The sequence below is a fragment of the Bombyx mori genome, chromosome 8, assembly GCF_030269925.1.
Source record: "Bombyx mori chromosome 8, ASM3026992v2".
NCBI classification, from domain to species: domain Eukaryota; kingdom Metazoa; phylum Arthropoda; class Insecta; order Lepidoptera; family Bombycidae; genus Bombyx; species Bombyx mori.
In genome coordinates, this window is record NC_085114.1 from 10,621,328 (window position 1) to 10,646,101 (window position 24,774).

Here is a 24,774-nt window from a genome sequence, read left to right on the forward strand (position 1 = left end):
AACATTTGATATCATTTATCACGACACAGTAAACGTAAACATAATGCAAAATATTTTCACTAACCAAACTAACATAACATTTTTTTTATTGCGTAGATGGGTGGACGAGCTCACAGCCCGCCTGATATTAAGTGGTTACTGGAGTCCATAGACATCTACAATGTAAACGCCGCCACCCACCTCGAGATATCAGTTCTAAAGTCTCATAATAGTTACAACGGCTGTCCCACCCTTCAAAACCGAAACGCATTGCTGCTTCACGGCAGAAATAGCAGGGTGGTGATACCGTACCCGTGCGGACTCACAAGAGGTCCTCCCACCAGTAGTATAAACATAAGTCTAAAGTAAATGAGAAATAAACCAAAAAAAAAAGTCAATAACTATGTTAATATTTAATTTTCTTCGCCATCTGCCGATCCGTTTCGGTGTCCTATAAACGATTCATTTCAATTCATTTCTGCTAATTCGGTTGCAAAATAAACGCGGGGCCATTTCAGAAGTCTAAATGCAAAACGAGGGCAGTGCACTTAATTTACGCACACACTTGTACGTATCGCACGTACCGTTAATCAGAAGGCGGTCGTTGGTTGACACTATGTACTCGCGTGACAAACACAAACAAAATGTACCCGGTAAAGTTTGTTTGTTTTAATAATTATTATAAAGCGAACGAAAATAAATCATAACATTTGAAGCGGAGTGTCGAAATTACCTTGATTTACGAATCTTGATTTGGACTTTCTCCCCTTTTCTCATTTTTTTCTATAAAATTCTGCTCACTGGGGGCTTAAACAATATATTTTTAAAACTCATCAATATCGTCGTGCACCTCAATAGAATTGCCTCCAATTGCTTTAAAAGATCATCGTATCATATTTTGCTTAACAGTTTTAGTGCCATTGATTTTTTCTCATATCTACTTAGAAATGCCAAATAAATCCTTTGTTTTTGAAGTCATATGTATTATAGAATAAAATAAAACAAGCTTAACAATAGCAAAACGAACTAAAATTAATTTCATTATTTTTTAAATCGTTGATACTGGTTATGTCATAGCATAGTTATCAGTTCTTGATGCGTGTGCAAATTTTCAAGTTAATAGGACATCTTGAAGTTGTTGAAAATGACATTCAAAAATTCCTTTTCGGTTTGAAGGGTGGGGCAGCCGTTGTATCTATACTTGAGACCTTAAAACTTATATCTCAAGGTGGGTGGCGCATTTACGTTGTAGATGTCTATGGGCTTCAGTAACCACTTAACACCAGGTGGGCTGTGAGCTCGTCCACCCATCTAAGCAATAAATAAATAAATAAAACGTACATAAATACACGCTTACCTATCAAACTAATAACAGCGTATTCAAAACTCAGCAAGTCCGTGGTAATTGTGACGAACATGTTATAATGTAAAAATGAATACATATTGATTGGTAATGACTGTTTAAACCTGTACCAATCAGTACTAGCATTCTACTTATATCTGCCGCAAAGCAGTTATGTGTTCCCGTATGAAGAATTGAGAGAGCCTTTATACAATTACAATTTACCTCTGAGACTTCGGTTTCATGTCACAAGGTACGTGCCGGTATTCGCGTTTTGATGTCTAAGAGTGAAAACATCAGGTGAGCCATCAGCTCGTCGTTTTAACCGTATTCAGCGACCTGGCTCTGCCCCTTGGCATTGCTGAAGTCCATGAGCCGCATGCTCGTCTGCCTATAAGGGCAATAAAAAGAAAAACACATTTCTGCGGACTAGAAAACGTATGTATCTAAATAATAGAATAAATAAAAGTACATCTATACAAAATAAATCTTTATTACGGGATAGCACCTTATTAATGTCAAAATAAAAAAGATTACAATCTAAAGTATCTACTAAAGATTACAATATAGAAAATAATATATCTATATACATTATAGCTTGATAAATATTGAATTTAAACTGTAAATTCAAAACCTTAAACTAAAGCGTCTTAACTTATATTTTCGATTATAATTATCTTTCTGTTTACCTGACACGCGTGTTTTTTGTATTTTTTATTATAGAATAAAGTATATTGTATCTGTTCATACATACTTTAAATGGAAAGTATTCACAAATAAATAAACTGAAAACACTCAGATCGAAATTACACACTACAAATTGACTTTAACCACATTAACGGCACCTGGAACCAATTCATTAAGAGCAAGTTGTCCGCTTAAGTTTCTATTTTATGAAATTAAATACCTTTACTGCGGTACAAATACCTACACGGAACATTCTTAAAAGCAATGTTTAAACAGGTGACTTTTCTTGCAGAGGCACTTCTTCTGGAGTGGTCCCATTAGCAGTTGTAGCTGAACGTTCATTTGCTGCTCTTGGTGATGAACTGAATCTGTTTCTGATGGAACTCCAATTCTTTTTGATTGTAATGCCTGCTACTATTACCACCATACCGGCTATCATCATCCCAATGATTGATTTATCTACTCCTCCAGACTTAGTTTCCGCAGTAGTTGCTCCTACGGCTACCTTAACATCCGTATCCTTCTCTTTATTAGACTCTACAGTCGAAGTTGTTTGACCTGTTGCAATAGGTGCACTGTTAATAGCCGTTCTCAATGACACCTGACTATTTTGTAAAGGCTCTGTGTTCTTTTGTGTTTCTGTTTGCTTAGTGTCTGCTTGTGCAGTTTTAGCTACCTCAGGCTTGATTGCAGAATGAGATTCGTCTGCATATATTGATGTAAGAGCAATAGTGCCAGGTGAAATAGCGTCTAGCCAACCTTCGCCTTCCAATGGTCGTCGTGCATCTGGGCATTCAAATAAATGTTCTTTGCATGATTCTGTGCAGACGCTTTCTAAGGTGCCTTTAAAAGAGTTACATAATTCTTCATTTAAAGATGACGCAGCAGAGGGTAAAGTCAACTTACGAAGGCCTTTAAAATTCGAGAACAAATCTGTAGTGAGAGCCTGAAACGCAAAACAATTTATTTAAATCATTTTGTTTGATCGTCTTGTGGTTATTGATGGTTAGTTTTGTTTACGGTACGAAGGTGAATCGTTTCGATTCCCTGACGGAATCAGCTTATTTGTTATGGGTGTGGTGAAAAAGTACACCCAGACTCCAAAAGTCCGGCTGTACTCGTCCTATTTTTCTGCAACCCATAACACAGAATTTTCTATTGCAATAGATGGGTAAACGACGCTTAGTAGTTTGAGACATTAGCATAACATATGTTATTTTTAATTAAATGCAATGTAATTTATATTTTATTTGCTAATTATTTTTAACCACTGAAACATTTAGCTATTATCGCAAAAAGGAAGATGACAATTTAGAAAAAGTTGTAGAATTACAATGTTTAAATGAAATTTGTTCATTATGATATATTCTACTTAGAATTTCCATTTGTCATGCAAAGAAAAAAACAAATACTCACTGTCCTGATATCATTGCCGCCTAAATCCAGCTCTTCCAATTTTGTTAGTGAAAATCCGTTTTTCAAATCTTGTGGGTATTCAATTAATCTGTTATTTCCTAGTTTTAAGACCGTTAAACCAGGCAGCTCGCTGACTGACTGAAACGTGTTATAAATGATCTGTTTAAACAGCCTTCAAAACAAGTTCGAGTATATTTTAAAATTTCGATATATTATAACAACGGATGTTTTCGGAGAATTATTAACATTTTCAACATTTTACCTTTTTACCAACTTCGTAATTCCTAACTTAGTTTGATGTTAGGGCGCATTGCAAGCTCGCAATGCTGGCTTAATAAGTAATATTATTATGTTTTAAAGCCAAGAAGAAAGTTCTAAAATATACCTATGAAACGAAGTAAAAATAAATAAACACTTACGCCTAAATCCAAGCCCATGATAGAGTTTTTATTAGCATTTAAAACTTTCAAATTTTTGAGGGAAGCTACATCCTTCGGTATCCCAGTCAGTTTGTTGTTTTGTAAGTTTAGTATTGTAGTTCGTACATCTAAAGGAGTTGGGAATTCAGTGAGCCCATATCCTGAACAGTCTACTACGAAATTGCTCGAATCACCCTCAGTGTGGCACACGCACGGTTTTGGGCATGTTGAATCACCGGACTGTGTCGCAGTTCCTTCGGCATTAGCTGTCAACTGAACATCTTCGAGTAATGGAGCAGAAGATAGGGTAGTAACTTCTATTGGTTCTTCGATAGGACCTCCACCGCTGCCATCTAGAATACTTCCGTCTAATTCGGAATTAGTTTCAGGTGGAAATTGATTATCTGTTTCAACTGGAATAGGCGTTTCGTCGGATTTTATCCCAGCTTCACAACTGAAAAAAAAAAAAAGAAATTACTTACAAATATGTAGTAGCATGTGACTTATCGAACATATCTGTAGGTTTATCATGACGTGACGCAAAATTGCTACAAATAAGTAACAGATAATATTCATGATAAGTACTAGAAGGGCGCGACGGAGACGAACATATTAAAAATTTTAAATAAGTGAAATCAGCTATTTGAATGATCATTTCCGAAAATAAATAATTTTAGCACATATCAATACAAATACTCAGAACAACAAAGAACGTTTAATATTCTATGCACAATTTAAATGTAACAATGTTTTCACTAATTATATAACTCCAGACACTTATTGTGCTTGAGAGAAGCCTTGACACATAAAGATTCAAATGTACCAAAATGATACGAAGGTTCAGATAAACCAAAGTACAATACAATTTTACGAAAATTATTCACGATATGTAAACCGGAACGTGCATGAAATCAAATCACGAAATGAATTAAAAAATACTTACGTGACTAGTGTGATCAGCAACAACAGGCAGAGGTGTTTGAGCGTCATGGTCACTCACTAACGCGATCACTGATGCGACCTGCCGATTGAGTTCAGGAGTTGTTGTGTTACCTGTTCCCGCGCGAGTACCAACGTAGCGTACAGCGCATAACTCACTGACACTTATAACTATTATCACTCAATGATAAGATTACCTACGGCATGGTAAGCTTATCGCGAATCAAACCCGATAACTACATTCTGCAGAAATGGGAAAATGTTGGGCAGTTGATTTTCAGTGGCGCTCACTACTAAAATCGATTAAACTAACATACACGTGTCTTTGAACTTGTTACACGGTTGCAAAAGTCTTTAACTACAAAATAGAGAAACACATTATGTCTTTCTGATACTACCGAATCGTATCAAACGTCCGTGATCAAACAAAGTAACGGTGTTTTATTTGACACGATATTATGCTTAGTAATATTTTACGCTTGAAGTTTGACACAACAGATGTAAATACAATAAAAGAACTTAATCATCAAAGTGACGTCGATAACTTAGAATTTATTGTATCAAATTAAAATTTCTTAGAGTCCTAACTAAGCTCTATTTGATATCATTACTTATCACAGACGTCACTGAAACGCGATTAATTTTATACTGTAACTAGCTTTTGCCTGCGAGTCCATCCCCGTGTAATAGTTACTTTGGCATAGCGCTAAATTTTACCCCCACTTCATTTACGTAGAAAGTGAAAATATTTTTGAATTATAGAATGTTAAGGAGCTATTTAAAACCCTATTTTGAAACATTATTTATTGGTGCTCCACTTGTATTGGCCTTACCGTGATGTTATATGGCCTATAGCCTAAAAAAATGAGCTATCTAACACTGAAAGAATTTTTCAAATCGGATCAGTAGTTCCTGAGATTAGTGCGTTCAAACAAACAAACTCTTCAGCTTTATAATATTAGTATTAGTACATCTATACTAATATAATATTAGTATTAGTATATCTATACTAATATTATAAAAATCTTCAGCTTTATAATATTAGTAAAGATATACTCAGTAGAACGTATGACGTAGGAGGAGGTAGAACGGACTGCTCAAGATCGATGCAAATGGATGAATTTGATTCAAGCCCTTTTTTTTTACCTAAGCTGGTAGCCTAGAGAGGCTATTCCAGCGGAACCTTAACTAGTAGGTGAGCTCATGGGGCTCAAACCTGACGACGTTGCTAACACGAACCCTAGCAAGAGCCGTGCTTCGCAGAATCTCCCGCCGGATCGGAAACGCGACCCACTGAGAAGATCCGGCGAGAAACTCAGTGGGCTGTGTCTGAGAGTTAATTTACTCGTCGAGCCCTTCGTCGCAAGCGACGGGTTCGACGAGAACGGTGACTGGTGCTTGAAGTACCTAGAAGCACCGTTAGTAGATCGGGAGGATCCGAGATGACGTGTTTTGGGCGACGTCGACTGCTTTCTGCTTCTGCATTCTTTCTGCAGGATCGGAAATGACTACAACACAATGTTCAGCAACGAATACGATCGTTGTCACACATTAAATTAAATTTCTACAGAAATACGAATTCGGGAAGACGATGTTATCTACAACAAATGTCTAGTTTTATCTATTCACCAAACAATTAATGACAAAATAATGATTTTACACAACAAGTTTACGTAATCAACACTGTGTGTAATTATCTAATTCACATTATCGTTAACAGTTGTAAGTTCCGTCCTGCGACAGATTATTAAATCTAGATGATAATTTTGTTTTAGTACTGCAATGGAGGCGACCTAGCGGATTATCTTCAAACGAACCGGCTGCTCAGCGAGACCACGATCCAGTTGTTCTTAGCGCAGCTTGCAGAAGCGATGAGCGCCATCCACGCGAAGGGCATCGTCCACCGTGACTTGAAGCCGCAAAACATACTCCTCACTCATTCTATCCTACCGCCTCGTACTCCACACCCATCAGATATAACACTCAAAATTGGTAAGCAAATCACACTTTCTACTGCTCAAACAACCGTCCAATTTTGGCGTCGTTGGAAGCGTAAAAGACCGAATTCGACTAATGCATACTTTAAACTAACATCTCGTTGATGCTTTTAAAATGTAAATGTTCCTCAATTTATGGGTACATGGCAACAATCAAAATTAGGATCTAGAATATCTTATAAGTAAAAATTAACATACAAATTATACTAATAAACAATAACATATCTACATACAGCTCACTAAAAAAAAGTATTTTTCTTTTGAAGAGCTCACGGAATCGGGCGGCGGTATTCTGTCCAAAAAAAAAGGATAAAATATATATTTGATATAAATCGAAACCACCCAGGGACATACAATATTGATAAATAAACATACAGAAAAATATTTATATAAAAATATTAATTTGCATAGTAATATTTATATAGTTCTGCATTATTTTATCGACAGATAGTAAAGGTTTTCCATATTATTTGTTAAATTTATTCTTATAAAACACAAATAAATTTTAAAACTTAGTAATTTTATGATGAAGTTTGTTGACTGTAAGGGAGTTCGGTGTTATCATATCCGGTAAAACATTCGAAAATATCGGTGTTATCTTCGCAAATCTGACTCATTTCAGTTACGACATTATTTATGACCTAGACTAGATCTCGCGCTATCAACATTATCAGAATTAAGATACTGGTAATACTTGAAATTTGTGCAGATAAAGGAAAATGAATACCTCGTTTTCTTTGAATATTAAATACAAACATAAACAAAAAATAATATATGCAAGTTGATTTGTTCGCGCTCAATGAGGATATTTTTTATTGGCGTCGATGGGCAGACTAGTTCTCGGCCTACTTAGAATTAAAAGGTGAAATTAATTTGTAACCTACATACAGCTTATACTTATGTCTTGATTCTGACTCTAATATTCTGCTGATTCATATAACGTGATAAAAAAAAATCATCATAATAGTATTCACTATTATATCCACATTTAACTTAATAATAGAATAATTTATTTACTTTTATACAATACGTAACATTGATTGTGATTTGTTTGTAAATCAATACAGCTGACTTCGGATTCGCAAGGTTCCTGGAAGAAGGAAATATGGCCGTTACGCTCTGCGGCTCCCCAATGTACATGGTAAATAACTCGTTCAGCTTAATACGATAGTTAATAGTCGTACCGTAACATTTTATCTTCAAGTAAATGCTAGTTACGTTTGAACAAGGTTACGACGTGCCTCGATTCAATATCGGTTTTGTGCTGTAAAATTATTTAAAGAAATCTACATTTTAATTTTCAGGCTCCAGAAGTCATAATGTCCCTGAAATACGACGCCAAAGCAGACCTGTGGAGCCTCGGCACAATAGTCTACCAGTGCCTTACCGGGAAGGCTCCCTTCCAAGCCACCACGCCACACGAACTGAAAGCTTTCTATGAAAATAGCGTCGATCTTCAGCCCAAGTAAATGTTTCTAAGTATAATTAAAAAAACTCACTACGTAACGTTTCCGTTATCTATTTGTGGTATACTAAAATTATTTCGGCCAATGATTTATTTTAATTAAGCTTCCCTAATAAATCTTTTAAAATCTTAAATTTAAGAAAACTAGTTCGTTATTAGGTTTTACATAAATTTTAGTAAACAAAAGATTTTCATCAAACTATGTTTTATGATTAGGAAAAATTTCCGTTAAAATCGAAAGATCAGCCCTTTTTAAAACATACACACCAAACAAGCGACTGATGGGTTTAAAAAGAAATGTAAATAATAATACTCCCCTATAAGGGAATCGTTTTCTAAAATGAAACTGATGGTAGAACTTTTGACTTAAATTCTTACAAATAAACACCGTAATTCCTGTTTCAACATTGCTAAAGTTGCACCGCTTCCATCGCATTATTTTACTTAAATTGCATTCCGTCTATCTTATTGACCCAGTAATGAACACAATATATTTTGCGTCAAAATTATAAACACTTTAAAAAGTTTTAAGATAAGTTTCATTTAAACTTTGTTGCTACATTTTTTGTGAGGTCATTCATTTTTTCTCAGTTGAAAGAATAGTTTCAAGGTTTAAATTTTAATCTATTAGCGTTGTAATATAAGTTACTGTCCTAAATATTGTATAGTTATTATTTAGGAAACTAAATGCCCTTGGAACTTAGATATTATTTTGGAAAATCATTTCACTTTTTTTTGAGAATATATATAATTTATAAGTACTCTGTATAATGAATCGCATCATGATGATGTGGAGTGAAGAATAAAAAGTAATTAGTAACTTTATATTTCATGTATTAGACCTGCAATGTAAAAGTACGTGCTACACGTAGAGATGCTCCCGGAATCCACTGAGTTTCTCGCCGGATCTTCTCAGTGGATCGGGATTCCGATCTGGTACTGTACTGCTCTTGCTAGGGATAGTGTTAGCAAATTCTCTCAGGTTGAGCCTGTGAGCTCACCTACCCGTCGGCGCGTAGCTGGTATAGTGCCTTAGGCTACCAGCAAATTGGTAGGGGAAAAAACGCTTCCGGGTCATCAGGTCATTGACCCCATATGTCAATGCATCTTACATTGCGTGCAGTGCAAAAAACGAATTCATTACAATTTACCCGCTAAGGTTCTTATGATTGCTTTGCTAAATTTAAGCATAAGTATTAACATATGTACACTACATTAGCATTAGATATAATTGCATAAATAAATAAAAACGCAACTAAACCACTAGTTTTAATGTTTAAGACATAACTAATAAATACTTAAATGTTGATCTTTTCTTTAAGAATCCCACCAGGAACGAGTCCAGAACTGTGCAGCTTATTGATTGGCCTACTTCGACGAAACCCTCGAGAACGCATGTCATTCGAAATGTTCTTCAATCATCCCTTTCTTCAACGATCGCGCAACACAAACGTCCCCAGTAAGTACAATTGTTTCAGACACCTCCATTCTACAAGCAATACTACTTACTGTTAGGTATGAATTCTGTTTGATATTCTTCACAATCTACTTACATTACGTAAACTTATTTTTCATTTCAATTCTCACAATATCATTGGTGGATTGCGATAGGTAGTTAAATATAATGTGATTTTTTTGTTTTTTTTTTGTTTTAAGTAAACGTTAGTTGGAAATATTTGATACTAGGTATAGCATATTATATTTTAATAAATTATTTTATATATTAGTAGTAAACATGTATTTTAGTATTTTCTTTAAACAATGCTACTCTAAAATGTTGATGAAATTTTCCAAAACCTTAATTACTTATTCATTATATTCCTCATTTTAAAAAACTTCACCTTCTCCACCACACGTACTTCTCACAATGTTTTTTTTTTGTTTTACTTAGAAAAATAACCAGTAATCAAACTCATACATAGTAGGACCCGATTTGTTAATAATATTCACACTATTCACACGCTTTTCATGTTTCTGTACAAAACCACTCTTTTTAGTCACTATGATGGTTAATTTCATCCGCACTTTCAAAACGCTCTTAACACGCAAAAATTCATACATACACTATAAAATAATTTCATAACCTAATTAAATTTATATTAATATCAAGAATAACTCTCCATATAAATCAGAGGTCCATGAGTTTTTGAACTACGTTTCTTTGTAACACGTAATTTTTTTAACAATAATACTGCGTAACACAGCTGTTATGTGTTGTTCAGGTTTAGATTCGGATCTTCCCGTTATATTGGAGAGCAATCTCGAGAGTCGACCCGATACTAACTGTTGTTACCTACAGGAGTCGTGGGAGAGCCAGGGTACTGATTTTAACTCCGCTTATTTTTTTTCATGTTGCATGGGATTGGGGTGTTTGGTTTTTCTCCCTGCGTAATGACTGAATATAAGCATGTATCAATAACGGTGTATTATATACACGCTGCAAACTGATTAATAGTTAGTTATCTTTAATTTCCGAACGTATAAATAACTCGTGTAGTTCAAAAATTTTTAGGACTGCATCCATATTGTTTTTTTGGGTAACGTTTTATTCGTTCATTCTTTCGCGGCTTATTGTTTAGACTGTAGTGCTGTGCACTTTTCGTTTGAGATCGCTATAAAACCCATTGGATACTCAGAAGCTGCATGTCAAAAGTTACTCTTTGAAAAGAAATTGTGCTAATTTGATATGCAATATATGTTGTATTTTATCCAAACTAAGCAGGCTGGGCTTCTTTAGACGTCAACGACTACTGATCTTTCTGACCTAAATGTTTTAAGTTCTTTTTTACTATTCATGCTCTATTGTGTTGTGAGTTTTGTAAAACTGAATAAGTAGGTACGCAAATGTGCTAAGAAAAAACGCCAATACGTGTACATAACACCAAATATGATTGAATATACGTCACTTGTAATATAACATAGATTGTAATATTTTAATAAGATGTAGGACATGTAAGTGCACAATAAGTCCACCTCGGTATCTCGCTCACACGCCGACGCCATGATAGGAGTGATACTGTTACATCCCTTTTTATTATTTGACAATTAGATCTTGAAATCAAAAAGGATTTTATTATGTCTCTTGTGTCATTTCATGTTCATGTCTGTTTGGCTGTATGGACTAAAGTTCTTTGCCTTTCCCATTAGGGATAAATTAATAATATCATCATCATGTCTGTTTGGTAAAATATGTAAATAAAAAAGAAAATTAAGACACCCCATCACAAAATTGAAATTTAGAAATTTGAATTGTGGTTATCGTACAGGTACGCCCAAGTTTGAGTGAATCTAGTTAAGAGTAAAAGTACAATTGCGTATTATTATGTGTAGAGATGGGATCGTGTGCGGGTCCGTCCGTGGTGGCGAACCGAGCGCCCCCCTCCCGCGCCACCCCGCCCGCGCCCCTGCCCCTAGCCTTACCCACTGCCAAGAAAACACAGCCAACATCCTCCGGTGAGCTTTTATTTATTATATTAGAAGAGACTTTTTGGCGGGAACGCTAAGAACTGATTAGTGTGAATCGCTTCATTTTAGTAATAAAGTTTTTCTACAGGTTTAAATGTACATTAACGGTGGTTTGTTAATTGTTTAGCGTCTGTGAAAGTGCGCAAATGTTGGAAAATCAAATAAAAGTTCTTCTCAAAGTCTCAGTAAATAACCACAATTTTACTGAGAATTTGTTTCATGTCATCTCATTTCCAAATGATTAAAGTCTCAAATTAATCAACTTTACCTCAATTAACTTCGTATCGTTTTTCACGTAAGATAATTTGAGAAGAAATAAGATATGGCTTAAAGGTCTCACTATCAGGCCATAAAATCTTATATTATAATCACGTACTTAAGGATCTATCAGATCCAATAACTTTTACACTAAACGCTCTAACGCTAGGAGCAGGCTAAGGGACCCCGGTAACCGTGCCTGTCGAACTCGACAGAGTTCGACGTGCAACTTAACCCATGCATCATCCCGCTGAGTTTCTCGCCGGTTCTTCTCAGTGGGTTGCGATTCCGGTAGTAGATTCATTCGTCAAGCAGCTGCTCTTGAGTTGTTAGGTCTCCTTTGGAGGCGCTCGGGCAGCTGTTAGCAAATCCCACCCCTCCTGTCCTGGTGAAACTGGAAAGGACTCTGGGCTACCAGTAATCCCTCATTCATAAATATTAACTTTTAATATAACTTTAATTTATTTCGATTGTAGACTAGCAAACGGACTGCCTGTTATTAATTTTGTTATCGTGCTTACAGAAAAATCTAAATATTAAAAAAAAAGTCAGAATTACCCTTATTCTTTGTTAATATATATTATACATATATGTAAATATATTCATACAAAATACACGTGAACAATAAAATAACGAAACAAACTAACTTCTTAACCTCATTAGCATAAGTATTGCTAACACCATATTCTATTGTTTGATTTGAAATAAACAATAACTTTTTTACGCCTATTGCGGTAATTATCTAGTTAATAATAGTTAAGGTCTAAGCTAGTGACCATTGATAATTTCAAAAACAAATCTAAACTGATTGTTATGTTTTTCACTACATTAAAAAATAATCTATATACTTAAATAGACAAAGAGAAAACTACTATAATAGCTACGTTCCGTTTTCAACTCTGTTTGTCAACTTTTTTGTTATTATAATAGTATGTATACACAATCTTTTAGTGTCATCAAAATATTTGTTTGGAAACAACTAGTATATTTAGATCTCAATAACGAAACTGGCGAAATATAATGTAATACACAAAATTTATCCAAGTCTTCAAGTGTCTGTGAATTTGGATGATTGGGCGAACACTAGTTTATAGAGTAACAAACCAACACGAGAATAATATGAGCATGAATGAATTTTACTATTCCGCATAATAAAGTGTTTTTATCACAAAACCTAGTGTAATAGAGGCTACGAATGCGTTAGCTTCGGTCGTAATAATCAACTGTTGATACGGTACGAGTATACCTTGATAAGATATTCGTATATTTGGAATCAAATGAATGGATCATTTTCATGAGTAATGGTTTTTTGAAACAAACACTTAGTTTCATAGAAAAATACAATATTAATAATGTTTGCGGTAATCAAACACAATATGTTTGATACAATAAACATTTTAATACGATAAGAAATTTTAATACATTTTTTTCCTACATTTAATGCTTACAAAAAATTAATGAAAGTTAAATTAAGGTCTGAGACAAAAGATAAATATTTTTTATTCTTCTACATCAACTAACACATTTAATAATAATTCCAAAGAAAACAGATATTGAACCCAAGTTACACTGCTTGGGTTCAATGTCTCAAATATAGCAGTTAAGTTGGAATATTCTTTTCTTTTTAGCAAAACAATGGACATAATGTACATAAAATAAATCTATGAATTGTCAATGATTATAATTGTAGAAAGGAACACTAGTAAAAGTAAATTGTTTTCCGTAATTCTGTAATTATTATGAGCTAGGCTAGCTTTTGTGCTGTACAAAGAAAATTGGAATATTCAATGCGTTTTGTAAGTGTACTAGTAATCGTAAGATAAATCGTAGTTGTTTTCGGTTTTCGAAGTAGAATCTTAAAATGTAGGTGAGGGGCGATGCAGTATTCTAAACTAGGACAGTTTATTATAATATTATAGCTGATTGTCAAGGGAATTTTAGAATATTTTCTTTGATACAGGTTCACGTTGGAAAGTTTTTTTTTCTGTAATTTTTGTATGCGCATATTTTAATTAAAATAATATATTTCTGATTGAAAAAGTTACTGATGTTTGATTCTTTTCGTCTTGATTCTAAATACGAATATTCGGTCCTAGTTTTTAATTAATTTTCATGTTCCATGTATAATAACTATTGACGGGTTTGTCAATAATGAAACGTGATATGTACATAAACTGATTCTTGAATGAACGAAATCTGGAGGTGTCAGTGAATACTATCGAATTTCGATCATCGGTCGAACACTAGTTTGAAAAAAGTACACAAGTCGATTGAGTTATTGGTTATTATTGCAGATTCGTCGGAGGTTGGTTGGGCGGGTGAAGAGGACTTTGTGTTGGTGGAGGCGACGGAGAGCGGGTCCGCAGAGTGCTCGGCCGCCTCCTCCGGCTCGGAGGCAGCGTCCAGACCCCGCTCCCTGGCGCTCCCCGCGCCCCCCGCACCCGCCTCCCCTTGCACACCTACCGCGGTACGTCACACCCCACGACTCCGTTTCACTCACACATCCGCTATCATCTGCTTGTTGAGTACACCTCTACAACACGTAAATATATCGCAACGAGATAACATAAACAATTGCTGAACTATACACATGCGTCATCATCACTGCTTGAGTTACACGTATCGTTCACGTTCGGTGGAGACAAATGAGTAGCGTGTCGGTGTACATTGCAGAGCCCACTGACCGCGGCCACTAACACTACTGTACCGCGATCTCAGCCCATCGACGTGCGCCGAACGACCTACAGCCGCAACGCCACGAACATCGGCTCGCTCTCGCCGCCCACTGTGAGTGCGCTCGCGGTCCCACCTCGGGCTATCCAGCCGTGGCTATATCGTGACATCGAGTCCGGGCCACAGACCGATGAGTTTTATATCATTTCTAGAAACGTTGATAGCGATATGTGTGCGCTATAAATAAATATACTAAATACAAATCTGAGAAACGAGCAAGCAGTGTATAGCGGTTTGATGGTGACGAATGTTCTCAACGAATGACACCTACGGACTCAAAGCGAAATCTACATTCACTCCGATTTTTATTGTTTATCGTTTCGCTCAATCGTCAGGTCTCTCGTCGATCCATACGCCGCGCCGTCCTATTGCACCAACAATGTAAGATAGTTGGCGGCGCGATTGTAAACCGTATTTCATTTATACATATACACATAATAAAACAGTTATATATTTATGTGAAACAAAGCAGAGGGTGGCCGGATTTTATTACTCTGAATAATAAAATCGTATTTACGTGTATTGAATTTTAAATAAATTATACATAATATGTGCATAATATCTAGGTCAAGGACCTTATTTCTTGGTTGATTGAACTATATCTCAAGTGTGGCGCATTTACGTTGTATATGTCTATGGGCTCCAGTAACCAATGAACACCAGGTGGGCTGTGAGCTCGTCCACCCATCTAAGCAATAACAAAAATCTATATATATAAAAATTAATTGCTGTTCGTTAGTCTCGCTAAAACTCGAGAACGGCTGGACCGATTTGGCTAATTTTGGTTTTGAACTATTTGTGGTAGTCCAGAGAAGGTTTAAAAGGTTAGATAAATATGAAAACGCCCGGAAATAAATAAAAATAACAATTTTGTTTTCCCTTTGATGTGTCCCCCGTCGAACGGATTCCTTTTGTTTGTTTTAAGTTTATTTTATACAAAAGTTTAGGGTCTTTTATTTATCGATTGAGGCACTATGAAGTCTGCCGGGTCAGCTAGTATATATATATAAATTGTAATGGTAATAGAACGAGTACGAGTTCAAGTTAGTTGTATTTGCATACAATAATGAGGTTTGTCAACGCAGATGCCGTTCGCGATGGGCACGCCGCCGTCGACGCGGCGTCGCAGCAGCAACAGCGGCAGCTCCCCGCCGCCGCAGCTGTGGCAGGTGTCGCCCACCAACGCGAGCCCGCTGCGCAGGTCCGGCTGGCCGGCCGCAGGTTCGAACAACCTCAATAATAACTCGTCAATCAATATATTCTAAGCACGGAAACTCTTTACATTCACGGATCGCTTGGGACCCTCTGGGTCTACGGAAGGACTTCGGTTCTCTCTGTGTTTTACACCGTATGGTCTATGGGGAATGCTCTGAGGAATTATTCGAGATGATCCCCTCATCTTCTTTTTATCATCACACCTCCCGCCATCGGAGCAGAGTTCATCCATATTATCTGGAACCGCTGCGTTCCTCGACAGAGCGTTCTCCAAAGATCTTTTTTACCACGTACCATCCGGGTTTGGAATGAACTTCCCTCCACGGTGTTTTCCGAGCGCTATGACATGTCCTTCTTCAAACGAGGCTTGCGGAGAGTACTTAATGGTAGGCAGCGGCTTGGCTCTGCCCCTGGAATTGCTGACGTCCATGAGCGACGGTGACCATTTACCATCAGGTGGGCCGTATGCTCGTCTGCCTGCAAAGGCAATAATAAAAAAAAACCCTTCGAAATCTATATGTAACCTAGATTACTCAGTTTTAATACCGTAAAATGGGGGGAATCAGGACGCATCGGTGGTAGGACCTCTTGTGAGCCTGCAATGATAGGTACCACCACCTCGCCTATTTCTGCCGTGAAGCAGTAATGCGTTTCGGTTTGAAGGGTGGGGCAGCCGTTGTAACTATACTTGAGATCCTAGAACTCATATCTCAAAGTGGGTGGCGGCATTTACATTGTAGATGTCTATGGGCTCCAGTAACCACTTAACACCAGCTGGGCTGTGCGCTCGTCCACCCGTTTAAGCAATAAAAAAAAAGAATATTTCAGTCAGTAATTTATGAAGTACGATATGGTGTTGTTGTCCAGGCTCGTCCCCGCCCAGTGCGCTGGCGCTGCGTGCGAGCGGGGAGTGCGGGGGCGGCGCGGGGGGCGCGCTCGGCGACGTGCTGCGCGGCATGAAGCCCGACCCGCCCGTCTACATACCCAACCTGCAGGAGGAGACCATACTCGCGGTAACCGACACCACACCACGTTGTACTGTGTTACATCATACCAATGTGAGGTTTTAAGGAGAGGAGGTGGCGTGTGCGTTGTGTTGTGTGTCCCTTCGGCGCTCTCCTCCGGAAACCTCATCGGAGCGGTCAATAAAACATTACGTATGATTGACATGTTTATTTGCGTCAGCGACCGCGGTGGATCGCTGCATGTTAACCACTGACTGACTAACGTATGTTGCTCATTACTATAACTGCATAGTAAACAGCTAAGCGTGGCGGGGTGTCATTCCCCTACACCAATATAGCCAATGCACCGTGCGTTTGAAACGATAATACACTGTTCCATTGGCATTAATAATTTTCTTTGACGCAGCCTTCATACTCGCTAAACTATTGCTGAAATAAAGTAAAGCTCAATAAAAAACACATAAAGTTATTTAATAAAGTTTCGAATGACCGAACGAACGAAGAAGAAAGAGAAAGAACATACATGTTAAGAAACTCTCCTAATCGAAATTTTAAATAAGAAAATATCTGTTGCTATTGAGAAACGAACAATGCACTTGCATATATGAAACACATACACGTGTTCAAATGACTTATTGAACAATATCGATCGTACCACATAAAATATTTTTACTTAATAAACAAATGATAATACAAGACAATATCACATGATTTCACATGTCATTGTATCAGTAATGTACTCCTCGTAGGTAAATCAGTGTACTGTTTATTGGAAAAACAAACAATAATTTTAGAACAAAGGCAAAGAGAGGTGACTCGGCTAATGCTCTCCAATACAAAACTAGTTACAATTCGGTCGAATGTTGAGCAAACACAAACAAAACAACGCACAAAAAAACATGATTTTATTCCGTGATAAATGAGTGTGACGGTTCTAGTAATATTATTACGCCGGTAAGAGTAACGGCATCTGTCGTCGAATAGCAGAAACGAATATCAAAAGAACTAGTAAAATCGAGAACGCCCGAGAAGTGCTACGCCATCTATTATCAAATAACGGAAACACATATCGAAATTACTCGCCCTATCGGGAATGTTCTCGATAATTATCGAGTTGTCGTATCGACTATAAAAGCGTTGCAGAGATGACACGAAAGCAAACACGTCATCTCCGATCCTCCCGATCCACTAACGGTGCTTTTAGGTACTTCAAGCACCGGTCACCGTTCTCGTCGAACCCGTCGCTTGCGATGAAGGTCTCGACGAGTAAATTAACTCTCAGACACAGCCCACTGAGTTTCTCGCCGGATCTTCTCAGTGGGTCGCGTTTCCGATCCGGTGGTAGATTCTGCGAAGCACAAAGGTTCGTGTTAGCATCGTAGTCAGGTTTGAGCCCCGTGAGCTCACCTACAAACGTTAGGGCGAAGCTGAAATAGCCCCTCAAGGCTATCAGCATAGGTAGGAAAAAAAAAAAAACACGAAAGCAGTTAATATAGGATCACAAAAGTGGAACAACGAACGGATCACGAAGTAAAGTGGAAGACGTGAATTGAGAATTTTAAAGCGTTCTTTAACCCCAGCGCGTGACAATATTAACAACGATGTTTTTTTTTAGGAGGAACACAGCAAAGTGTCATCACAACTTAACTTCGTTCTGATGTTGGCCGAACTGCTGTCGGACTTGGCCGTTTCTTGCGGAGCTCCCATCGCAGCCCTGATGGATACGTCCGATGGTAAATAAGATTACTTTTTTGTAGATTTTGTAAATGACACCCTAAGACTACTTAGTGTAATGATTAAAAATATATATCTATGTACGTCTTAGAAATTTAAGAACGAACAATGTAACAGTTTTTAAAGAAATATAATTAAAAAATTGTAATAATAAATATACATATATTCGAAACGTAAAGCGTTAAAAATTTATGATCGGACCGTAAGCCCCAATTATCTTTACAATTGTACCTGATAAACGCATATATTGTTAGTCAGATAGATGATTTTCCTTTTTTTTTTTTGTTAAACAGTTGTTGATGAGGTTTATTTTTATCAATAACTAAATTTTGAAAATTGTAAGTAAATTGAGGTGATATTAAATTACATAAAGTGACTCTTGGGGTGTCAGTGGCCATAGTTTAAATTGGGTCATTGAGCGAATATCTATCTATATCTCTATATATAAAAATGAATTGCTGTTCGTTAGTCTCGCTAAAACTCGATAACGGCTGGACCGAAATGGCTAATTTTGGTCTTGAATTATTTGCGGAAGTCCAGAGAAGGTTTAAAAGGTAGATAAATATGAAAATGCTCGGAATTAAATAAAAATAACAATTTTGTATTTCCTTTTTTTTTGTTTTAAGTTTATTTTATACAAAATTTTAGGTCTTTTATTTATTAATTGAGGCACTTCGAAGTCTGCCGGGTCAACTAGTTGATAATAAAAATGTTTGTTCCAGAGCGTTGCAACGAGAGCGTCCGGCTGGGGCTGTTGGTGCAGGCCATGCAGGCGCTCGCAGCGGGCCTGCGCCTGGCCGCCACGCACTACCGCGCGCGCACGCTGCAGCCCACGCCGCAAGTGCGCAGCGGTTAGTGTACACGCAGCGCCATCTAGTTAATTTTTTGTTATTGCTTAGGCGCGAGCACACAAACGGCACACAACATCTAAGCTATAAAAACAAAGGCACAGCGCGGCTTAGGCACGATTTCAAAATGTACTCAGGGGATGTATTGTGAATTACACTCAAGCGCGCCGCACAGGCATTGTGGATTTACACTAGAGGCAGTCGGGGCAAGTGCCCAGGGCGGCAAATTTTAGAAGGCGGGAAAATTAAAAAAATTTTTTTTTTACTCTTGTCAATATTGCTCAATAAAATTAATAAATTCTAAAAATGAATAATTTTTTTTAATTGATAATTCAAGAAATTCAATTCATCCATTATTTGTGAATTATAATTTTGGCACTTTTGGTAAAAAATTAATAATCAAAATGATTTAATCTATTTATTTCCTTGGAGATTTAAAATAATAATCGATATTTCTATTTTCTGGAATTAAAGTTTTTTTTTATGTAATATAATTATGAGTCATCCTTACTTACCCAAAATTTTTAATTTTTAGAAAAAAAACAAATACATATTTATTTAATTTTTTGGGATATATGACATATGATAAAGTTTCCACAATAAATTAGTTATTTTATTTTGAAAAATAAAATATATAAACTATAAGTTTAGGTAAAATGCCAATATTGGGGCGGATTTATTTCCGGTACCCAGGAGCGGCATTAAGTTTTAATCTGTGTATCCTTTCCACGTTTGCGCCGCGCTTTAAGCCTTACGCCGCTTGTGTGTTTTTCGCGCCTTAGACGACGACGTGTGAACGACCTCAGAGCTCATCTGCTGTAAAGAGGTTGCCGAAACTTATAGACTTCAACACCGTAAATGCCGCCACCGACCTTAAAACAAGAGCTCTCTCAGTTCTATAGTACAAAGTCTGGCCCACCCTTCAAACCGGCATATTGCTTTCTGGGCCTATGAGAGCTCAAGAAGTCCTACCGGCCCGTGCAGCGTTATTACGATTCAGGATGCGTTTTCGTACTGCTCTTGAGCTAAAGGGCACGAAACATCTCATATATACAATTTAACACGTTGACTGCCATGTAGGTCACCGATGCCCTACGTGGCGCACTGAAGTAATTATGTTGATTTCTTTCTTCGATCTTCTTACTAAGGTGCCAGAATTTCTAGTAGATTCTGGGAAAGATGAATCTGAAGATACTGAGAATGAATCTATTTCTAAGTTACCTAAAAGACTATAACACACATTAAAACACAAAAGGCGAAGTTAGGTAATCCAGGCGCTTAGAAACAGAAATCGAAATATTTCAGTGCGCCGCGTAGGGCACCGGTGACCTACGTGGCAGTCAATGTGTTAAGCCGCCGTCATATTTATTATATATACAAGTAGGCGACATCTCAATTGTCTAGTGTAACGAATGTCCTATTCTTCAAACTTTGAAGTCGTCGTGGCCTAACGGATAAGACATCCGGTGCATTCGTGTTGAGCGATGCACCGGTGTTCGAATCTCAGGCGGATACCAATTTTTCTAATGAAATACGTACTCAACAAATGTTCACGATTGATTTCCACGGTGTAATAAAAATGAAATGGATGTCTATGGGCTCTAGTAACCACTTAACACCAGGTGGGCTGTGAGCTCGTGCACCCATCTAAGCAATAAAAAAAAAAACTAACGTATGTTTGATTCGCGATAGAAAAAATCAATGAGAAGGTGTAATTAATCCACGCGGACGAGACTGAACAGAAAGCTAGCAGTAAATAATTGTGATTAATAATTTTGTCGCAACAGTTGTATCCCTGATGAACGGTAAATACAAATGGATCGTCAACGAGTCGAAGCGACTGCACGAAGCGGGAGTGACGCCAGCCGTCTGCGATAAAATACTATACGAGCACGCTATTGAACTGGTGAGTCATTCTATAATATGTCTGTTTATTTTATTTTATTTTATTTTTTCTACCTATTCTAGTGACCTCGCGGGGTCATACTAGATTCACCGGGCGAGTGTTCGCTTTCGTAGGCTAGAGTGTGCTCAGTGCGAGTTTTTTAACGTTCTCGATAGCGTAAAAGTTAACTCAAATTTGTATGCAGCAGGAACAGCGCCCCTAGCGGCAAACGTTCGAACCCCATACAAATTCGAGTTAACTTTTACGCTATCGAGAACGTTAAAAAACTCGCACTAATCGCACACTGGTGTCGATAACCACCGCGCCGTGTGCGTCTTGCAGTGTCAGATGGCGGCCATCGAGGAACTGTTCGGCGACACGAAGGAGTGCGAGCGCCGCTACATATCGGCCCAGGTGCTGCTGCACTCGCTCGTGCAGAGACACCCGCTGCATCCACACCACCGGACCACGCTCTCCAAATGTAATTATCCGCACTATATACATTAAACCCATCCTACTGCTTAAGAACTTTTTTTTTAGTGCTTAAATGGGTGGACGAGCTCACAGCCCACCTCATGTTAAGTGGTTACTGGAGCCCATAAACATTTACAACGTAAATGCGTCACCCACCTTGAGATATAAGTTCTAAAGTCTCAAGTAAAGTTACAACGGCCGCCCCACCCTTCAAACCGAAACGTATTACTGCTTCACTGCAGAAATGGGCGGGGCAGCGGTACCTATCTGCGCTGACTCACAAGAGGTCATACCACCAGTAACAAACGCAAATTATAATTTTGCGGGTTTGATTTTTATTACACGATGTTATTCCTTTACTGTGGCAGTCAATCGTGAACATTTGTTAAGTACGTATTTCATTAGAAAAATTGGTACCCACCTGCGGGATTCGAACGCCGGTGCATCGCTCAACACCGGAATGCACCGGACGTCTTATCCCTTAGGCCACGACGATTTCACAGAATTAGAATTCTGACTTCAGAAATCAGAAAACGATTGTTTCAAGTAATTTTTATTATTGGGTAGAATTTCTTAACAGCCTAGCTGCAATAGTTTTTGCGAGCACACAATTTCAGATTCAAATTTGAGTTTAAGGATTTCTGTATATAAAGAACGTGAAATATCTCACTTGTATATTCAGTTTTTATCGATTTGTTCTAACCTTACAGAATAAATATATATTTTTTTGCATAACAATTACATATTTTTTTTACTAGAGGAATAGACGATTTCACGGCCCATGTGATGTTAAGTGGTTATAGGGTCAATAGAAATCACAGACAAAACCGATACCTGCCCTGAAACGCATCGTCTCAATCTTTATATATATATATATATTTCTTCTGTGCGTGTGTTTGTCACTGAACTCCTCCTAAACGGCTGGACCGATTTGAATCATTTTTTTTGTATGCGTTTGGGTGGCACTCTGGATGTTTTAGATTCACAAATCAGCCCGGCAGATGGCGCTGCAGTCGGTATCTAGGTTATTTATCTAAACTACAACTAAACGGCTGGATCGACTTGAATGAATTTTTGCAGGACAACATCTGTCGGGTCCGCTATTAATATTATATAACAGCTCCAAACCGCATAATTGGCTCGCTGCAGTATGGTGGTAACTATACACTTCAAATATATAATTATTATAAATTATTTTATTTGGTAGATCGAGACGCAGTACAACGTAGACTAAACTGTCTCAAAGGTGTTCGCAAAATAATGGATGTCAAAATTGAAGCCGGGATCTCATAATGCAAATACGGCTTCACATATTATTGTGGACACATAAGGAGCAACACGAGAAGTGATTTTATTTTGTACTCGCGAAATGACTATGTGAAGAAAAACAAAAAAAAGTAAAAGTGAAAAAAAATAAACATTTTTATCAATGAACGAAACGTGACACGGTACAGAAAATAATACAATAGAGAATTATTTTATTAAGTTCCGTAGAATTAGTGAGACAATCCTTATTTACGTCGTAAGACTTGATTTTAGTAAACGCTTTACGATTGATTGTGGCTTTTAGATGTGTGTTTTTTAAAACCATCTGTACTGACATGGTTGTAACATTTTTAATTACATTTAAAATTTAATTGTAGACACAGCATTACTACACTGCACATGATTGTATTGCCAATATTGAAAGGCGTCTACTGGACTTGAAAAAAAAGTAAAAAATAAAAAAAATTCAATCTAAATAGGATTGAAAGTTGATCAGTGTGTCTCGCATTAACATTATACGGTTATTGACCTGTAGTAAATTTACATTCTAAGAATCTGATGATTAATCTCAACGCGAATCGTGGAAAAAACAGTCGAGCAATATCAAAATGGCATTTTTATGTTTAAGCTCTATTGAATTAAAGTATTGCCTGAGACATGTTAAGCATCGTGATCACGATTTTCCAAAACGTTGAATTAGATTTAGTTTGCCAAAATTATCATTTTATTTTATGTGTACGATCCATAAAACTTATTGCTTTACTGAAATAAGAATAAAGACTGTTGTATTATAAAAAATAATTTGTTTTAATAAATACTTATTTTACACCACCATTTTTGCATATTATTTATTGTATAATTCTTGTGTAATATCTAGGAAGTTAATAGTCTGGGAATTGATTACCTACCATAACGCGGTTACCATGACAAGTCTAACGTGGATTGCCATAATTAACTCACGTACACTGACGAGTACATATCGTCGCTGTCAAACAAAAATCTGCTATGTGCAAAAACTCTATTTTGAATTAACGCCTAAAAACATTTTCGTATAAAATTTTATATGAAGGTGAATTTTTAAAAACTATATCAAATGAAAGCTGCAGATAAATATTAAAGCTATAGACACAACAGTTTTTTCTATACGGTAGATAGGGTTGTGAACTATACGAAAAGGTCAAAAGTAAAAATCTCAAAAAGTGCACATATAGCAGATTTTGGTTTGACAACGACGATATATATTATGAAGTTGCCGTTTAGTATACAGAAAGTTACAAGTCATAACGAAGTCCGGCGTACGGGAGCCAACAAACTCTTTTATGGCATTTTCTTTCTGCCGCTCGGGTATTTAATTTTATCCCGACCAAGAAGCTGGGCCGACTTTGAAAAAACTAGAAATCTGTCTGCGCAAGATCTAGTGAGTACGGGGGATAACGCAATACTGTCAACCCTAGGTCTTGTAGCATAAACTGCCAGTTGTGCTGTGTGAGGTTGAACGTTGTCATGTTGAAGCAGCAGGGATGAACGCCATTGTGACTTAAGGGTAAGTTTTCGTTTGAGGCATTACCTAGGTGTAGAACCTAACTTAGCCCTAACCAGCAAGATGACGCAAGTTACAAGTATGGTTCAAAATTCCAACGTTCCTCTGTCTGTGCAACGCGAGGCATACGTTAACGCATTCGTCCAA

The 24,774-nt window shown here is 37.2% G+C and overlaps 2 protein-coding genes across 7 annotated transcripts in view; one reads left to right on the forward strand and one right to left on the reverse strand.

Annotated features, from left to right (window-relative positions):
• Positions 1–23,921, forward strand: part of LOC101745443 (serine/threonine-protein kinase ULK1) — a 49,538-nt gene extending 25,617 nt beyond the window's left edge. Inside the window, 15 exon segments of one of the 6 annotated variants that reach the window (NM_001309546.1) lie at positions 6,558–6,774; positions 7,847–7,920; positions 8,084–8,244; positions 9,567–9,703; positions 10,467–10,562; positions 11,575–11,697; positions 14,262–14,434; positions 14,641–14,754; positions 15,786–15,921; positions 16,783–16,928; positions 18,496–18,613; positions 19,337–19,465; positions 21,250–21,368; positions 21,690–21,828; positions 23,029–23,117. In NM_001309546.1, the coding sequence (NP_001296475.1) occupies positions 6,558–6,774; positions 7,847–7,920; positions 8,084–8,244; positions 9,567–9,703; positions 10,467–10,562; positions 11,575–11,697; positions 14,262–14,434; positions 14,641–14,754; positions 15,786–15,921; positions 16,783–16,928; positions 18,496–18,613; positions 19,337–19,465; positions 21,250–21,368; positions 21,690–21,828; positions 23,029–23,114 (1,968 nt within the window). In that variant the 3' untranslated portion in view covers positions 23,115–23,117. 6 annotated transcript variants of the gene reach the window in all.
• LOC101745303 (leucine-rich repeat-containing protein 40) lies at positions 1,799–5,750 on the reverse strand. The gene is made up of 4 exons (XM_004932137.4): positions 4,787–5,750; positions 3,844–4,297; positions 3,425–3,562; positions 1,799–2,954 (listed from the first exon to the last, which is right to left on the reverse strand). Exons 1-4 carry the CDS (start codon positions 4,831–4,833, stop codon positions 2,277–2,279), a joined length of 1,317 nt encoding a protein of 438 aa, XP_004932194.1. The 5' UTR covers positions 4,834–5,750; the 3' UTR covers positions 1,799–2,276.
• Positions 23,922–24,774: the final 853 nt, after the last annotated feature.

Coding starts and splice junctions, on each gene's coding strand:
- LOC101745303 (XM_004932137.4), bottom strand. CDS start 4,833: ATGACGCTCAAACACCTCTGCCTGTTGTTGCTGATCACACTAGTCAC. Junction 4,298..4,786: donor TTGCTGATCACACTAGTCAC/GTAAGTATTTTT, acceptor TTTTTTTTTCAG/TTGTGAAGCTGGGATAAAAT. Junction 3,563..3,843: donor TCATGGGCTTGGATTTAGGC/GTAAGTGTTTAT, acceptor AACACGTTTCAG/TCAGTCAGCGAGCTGCCTGG.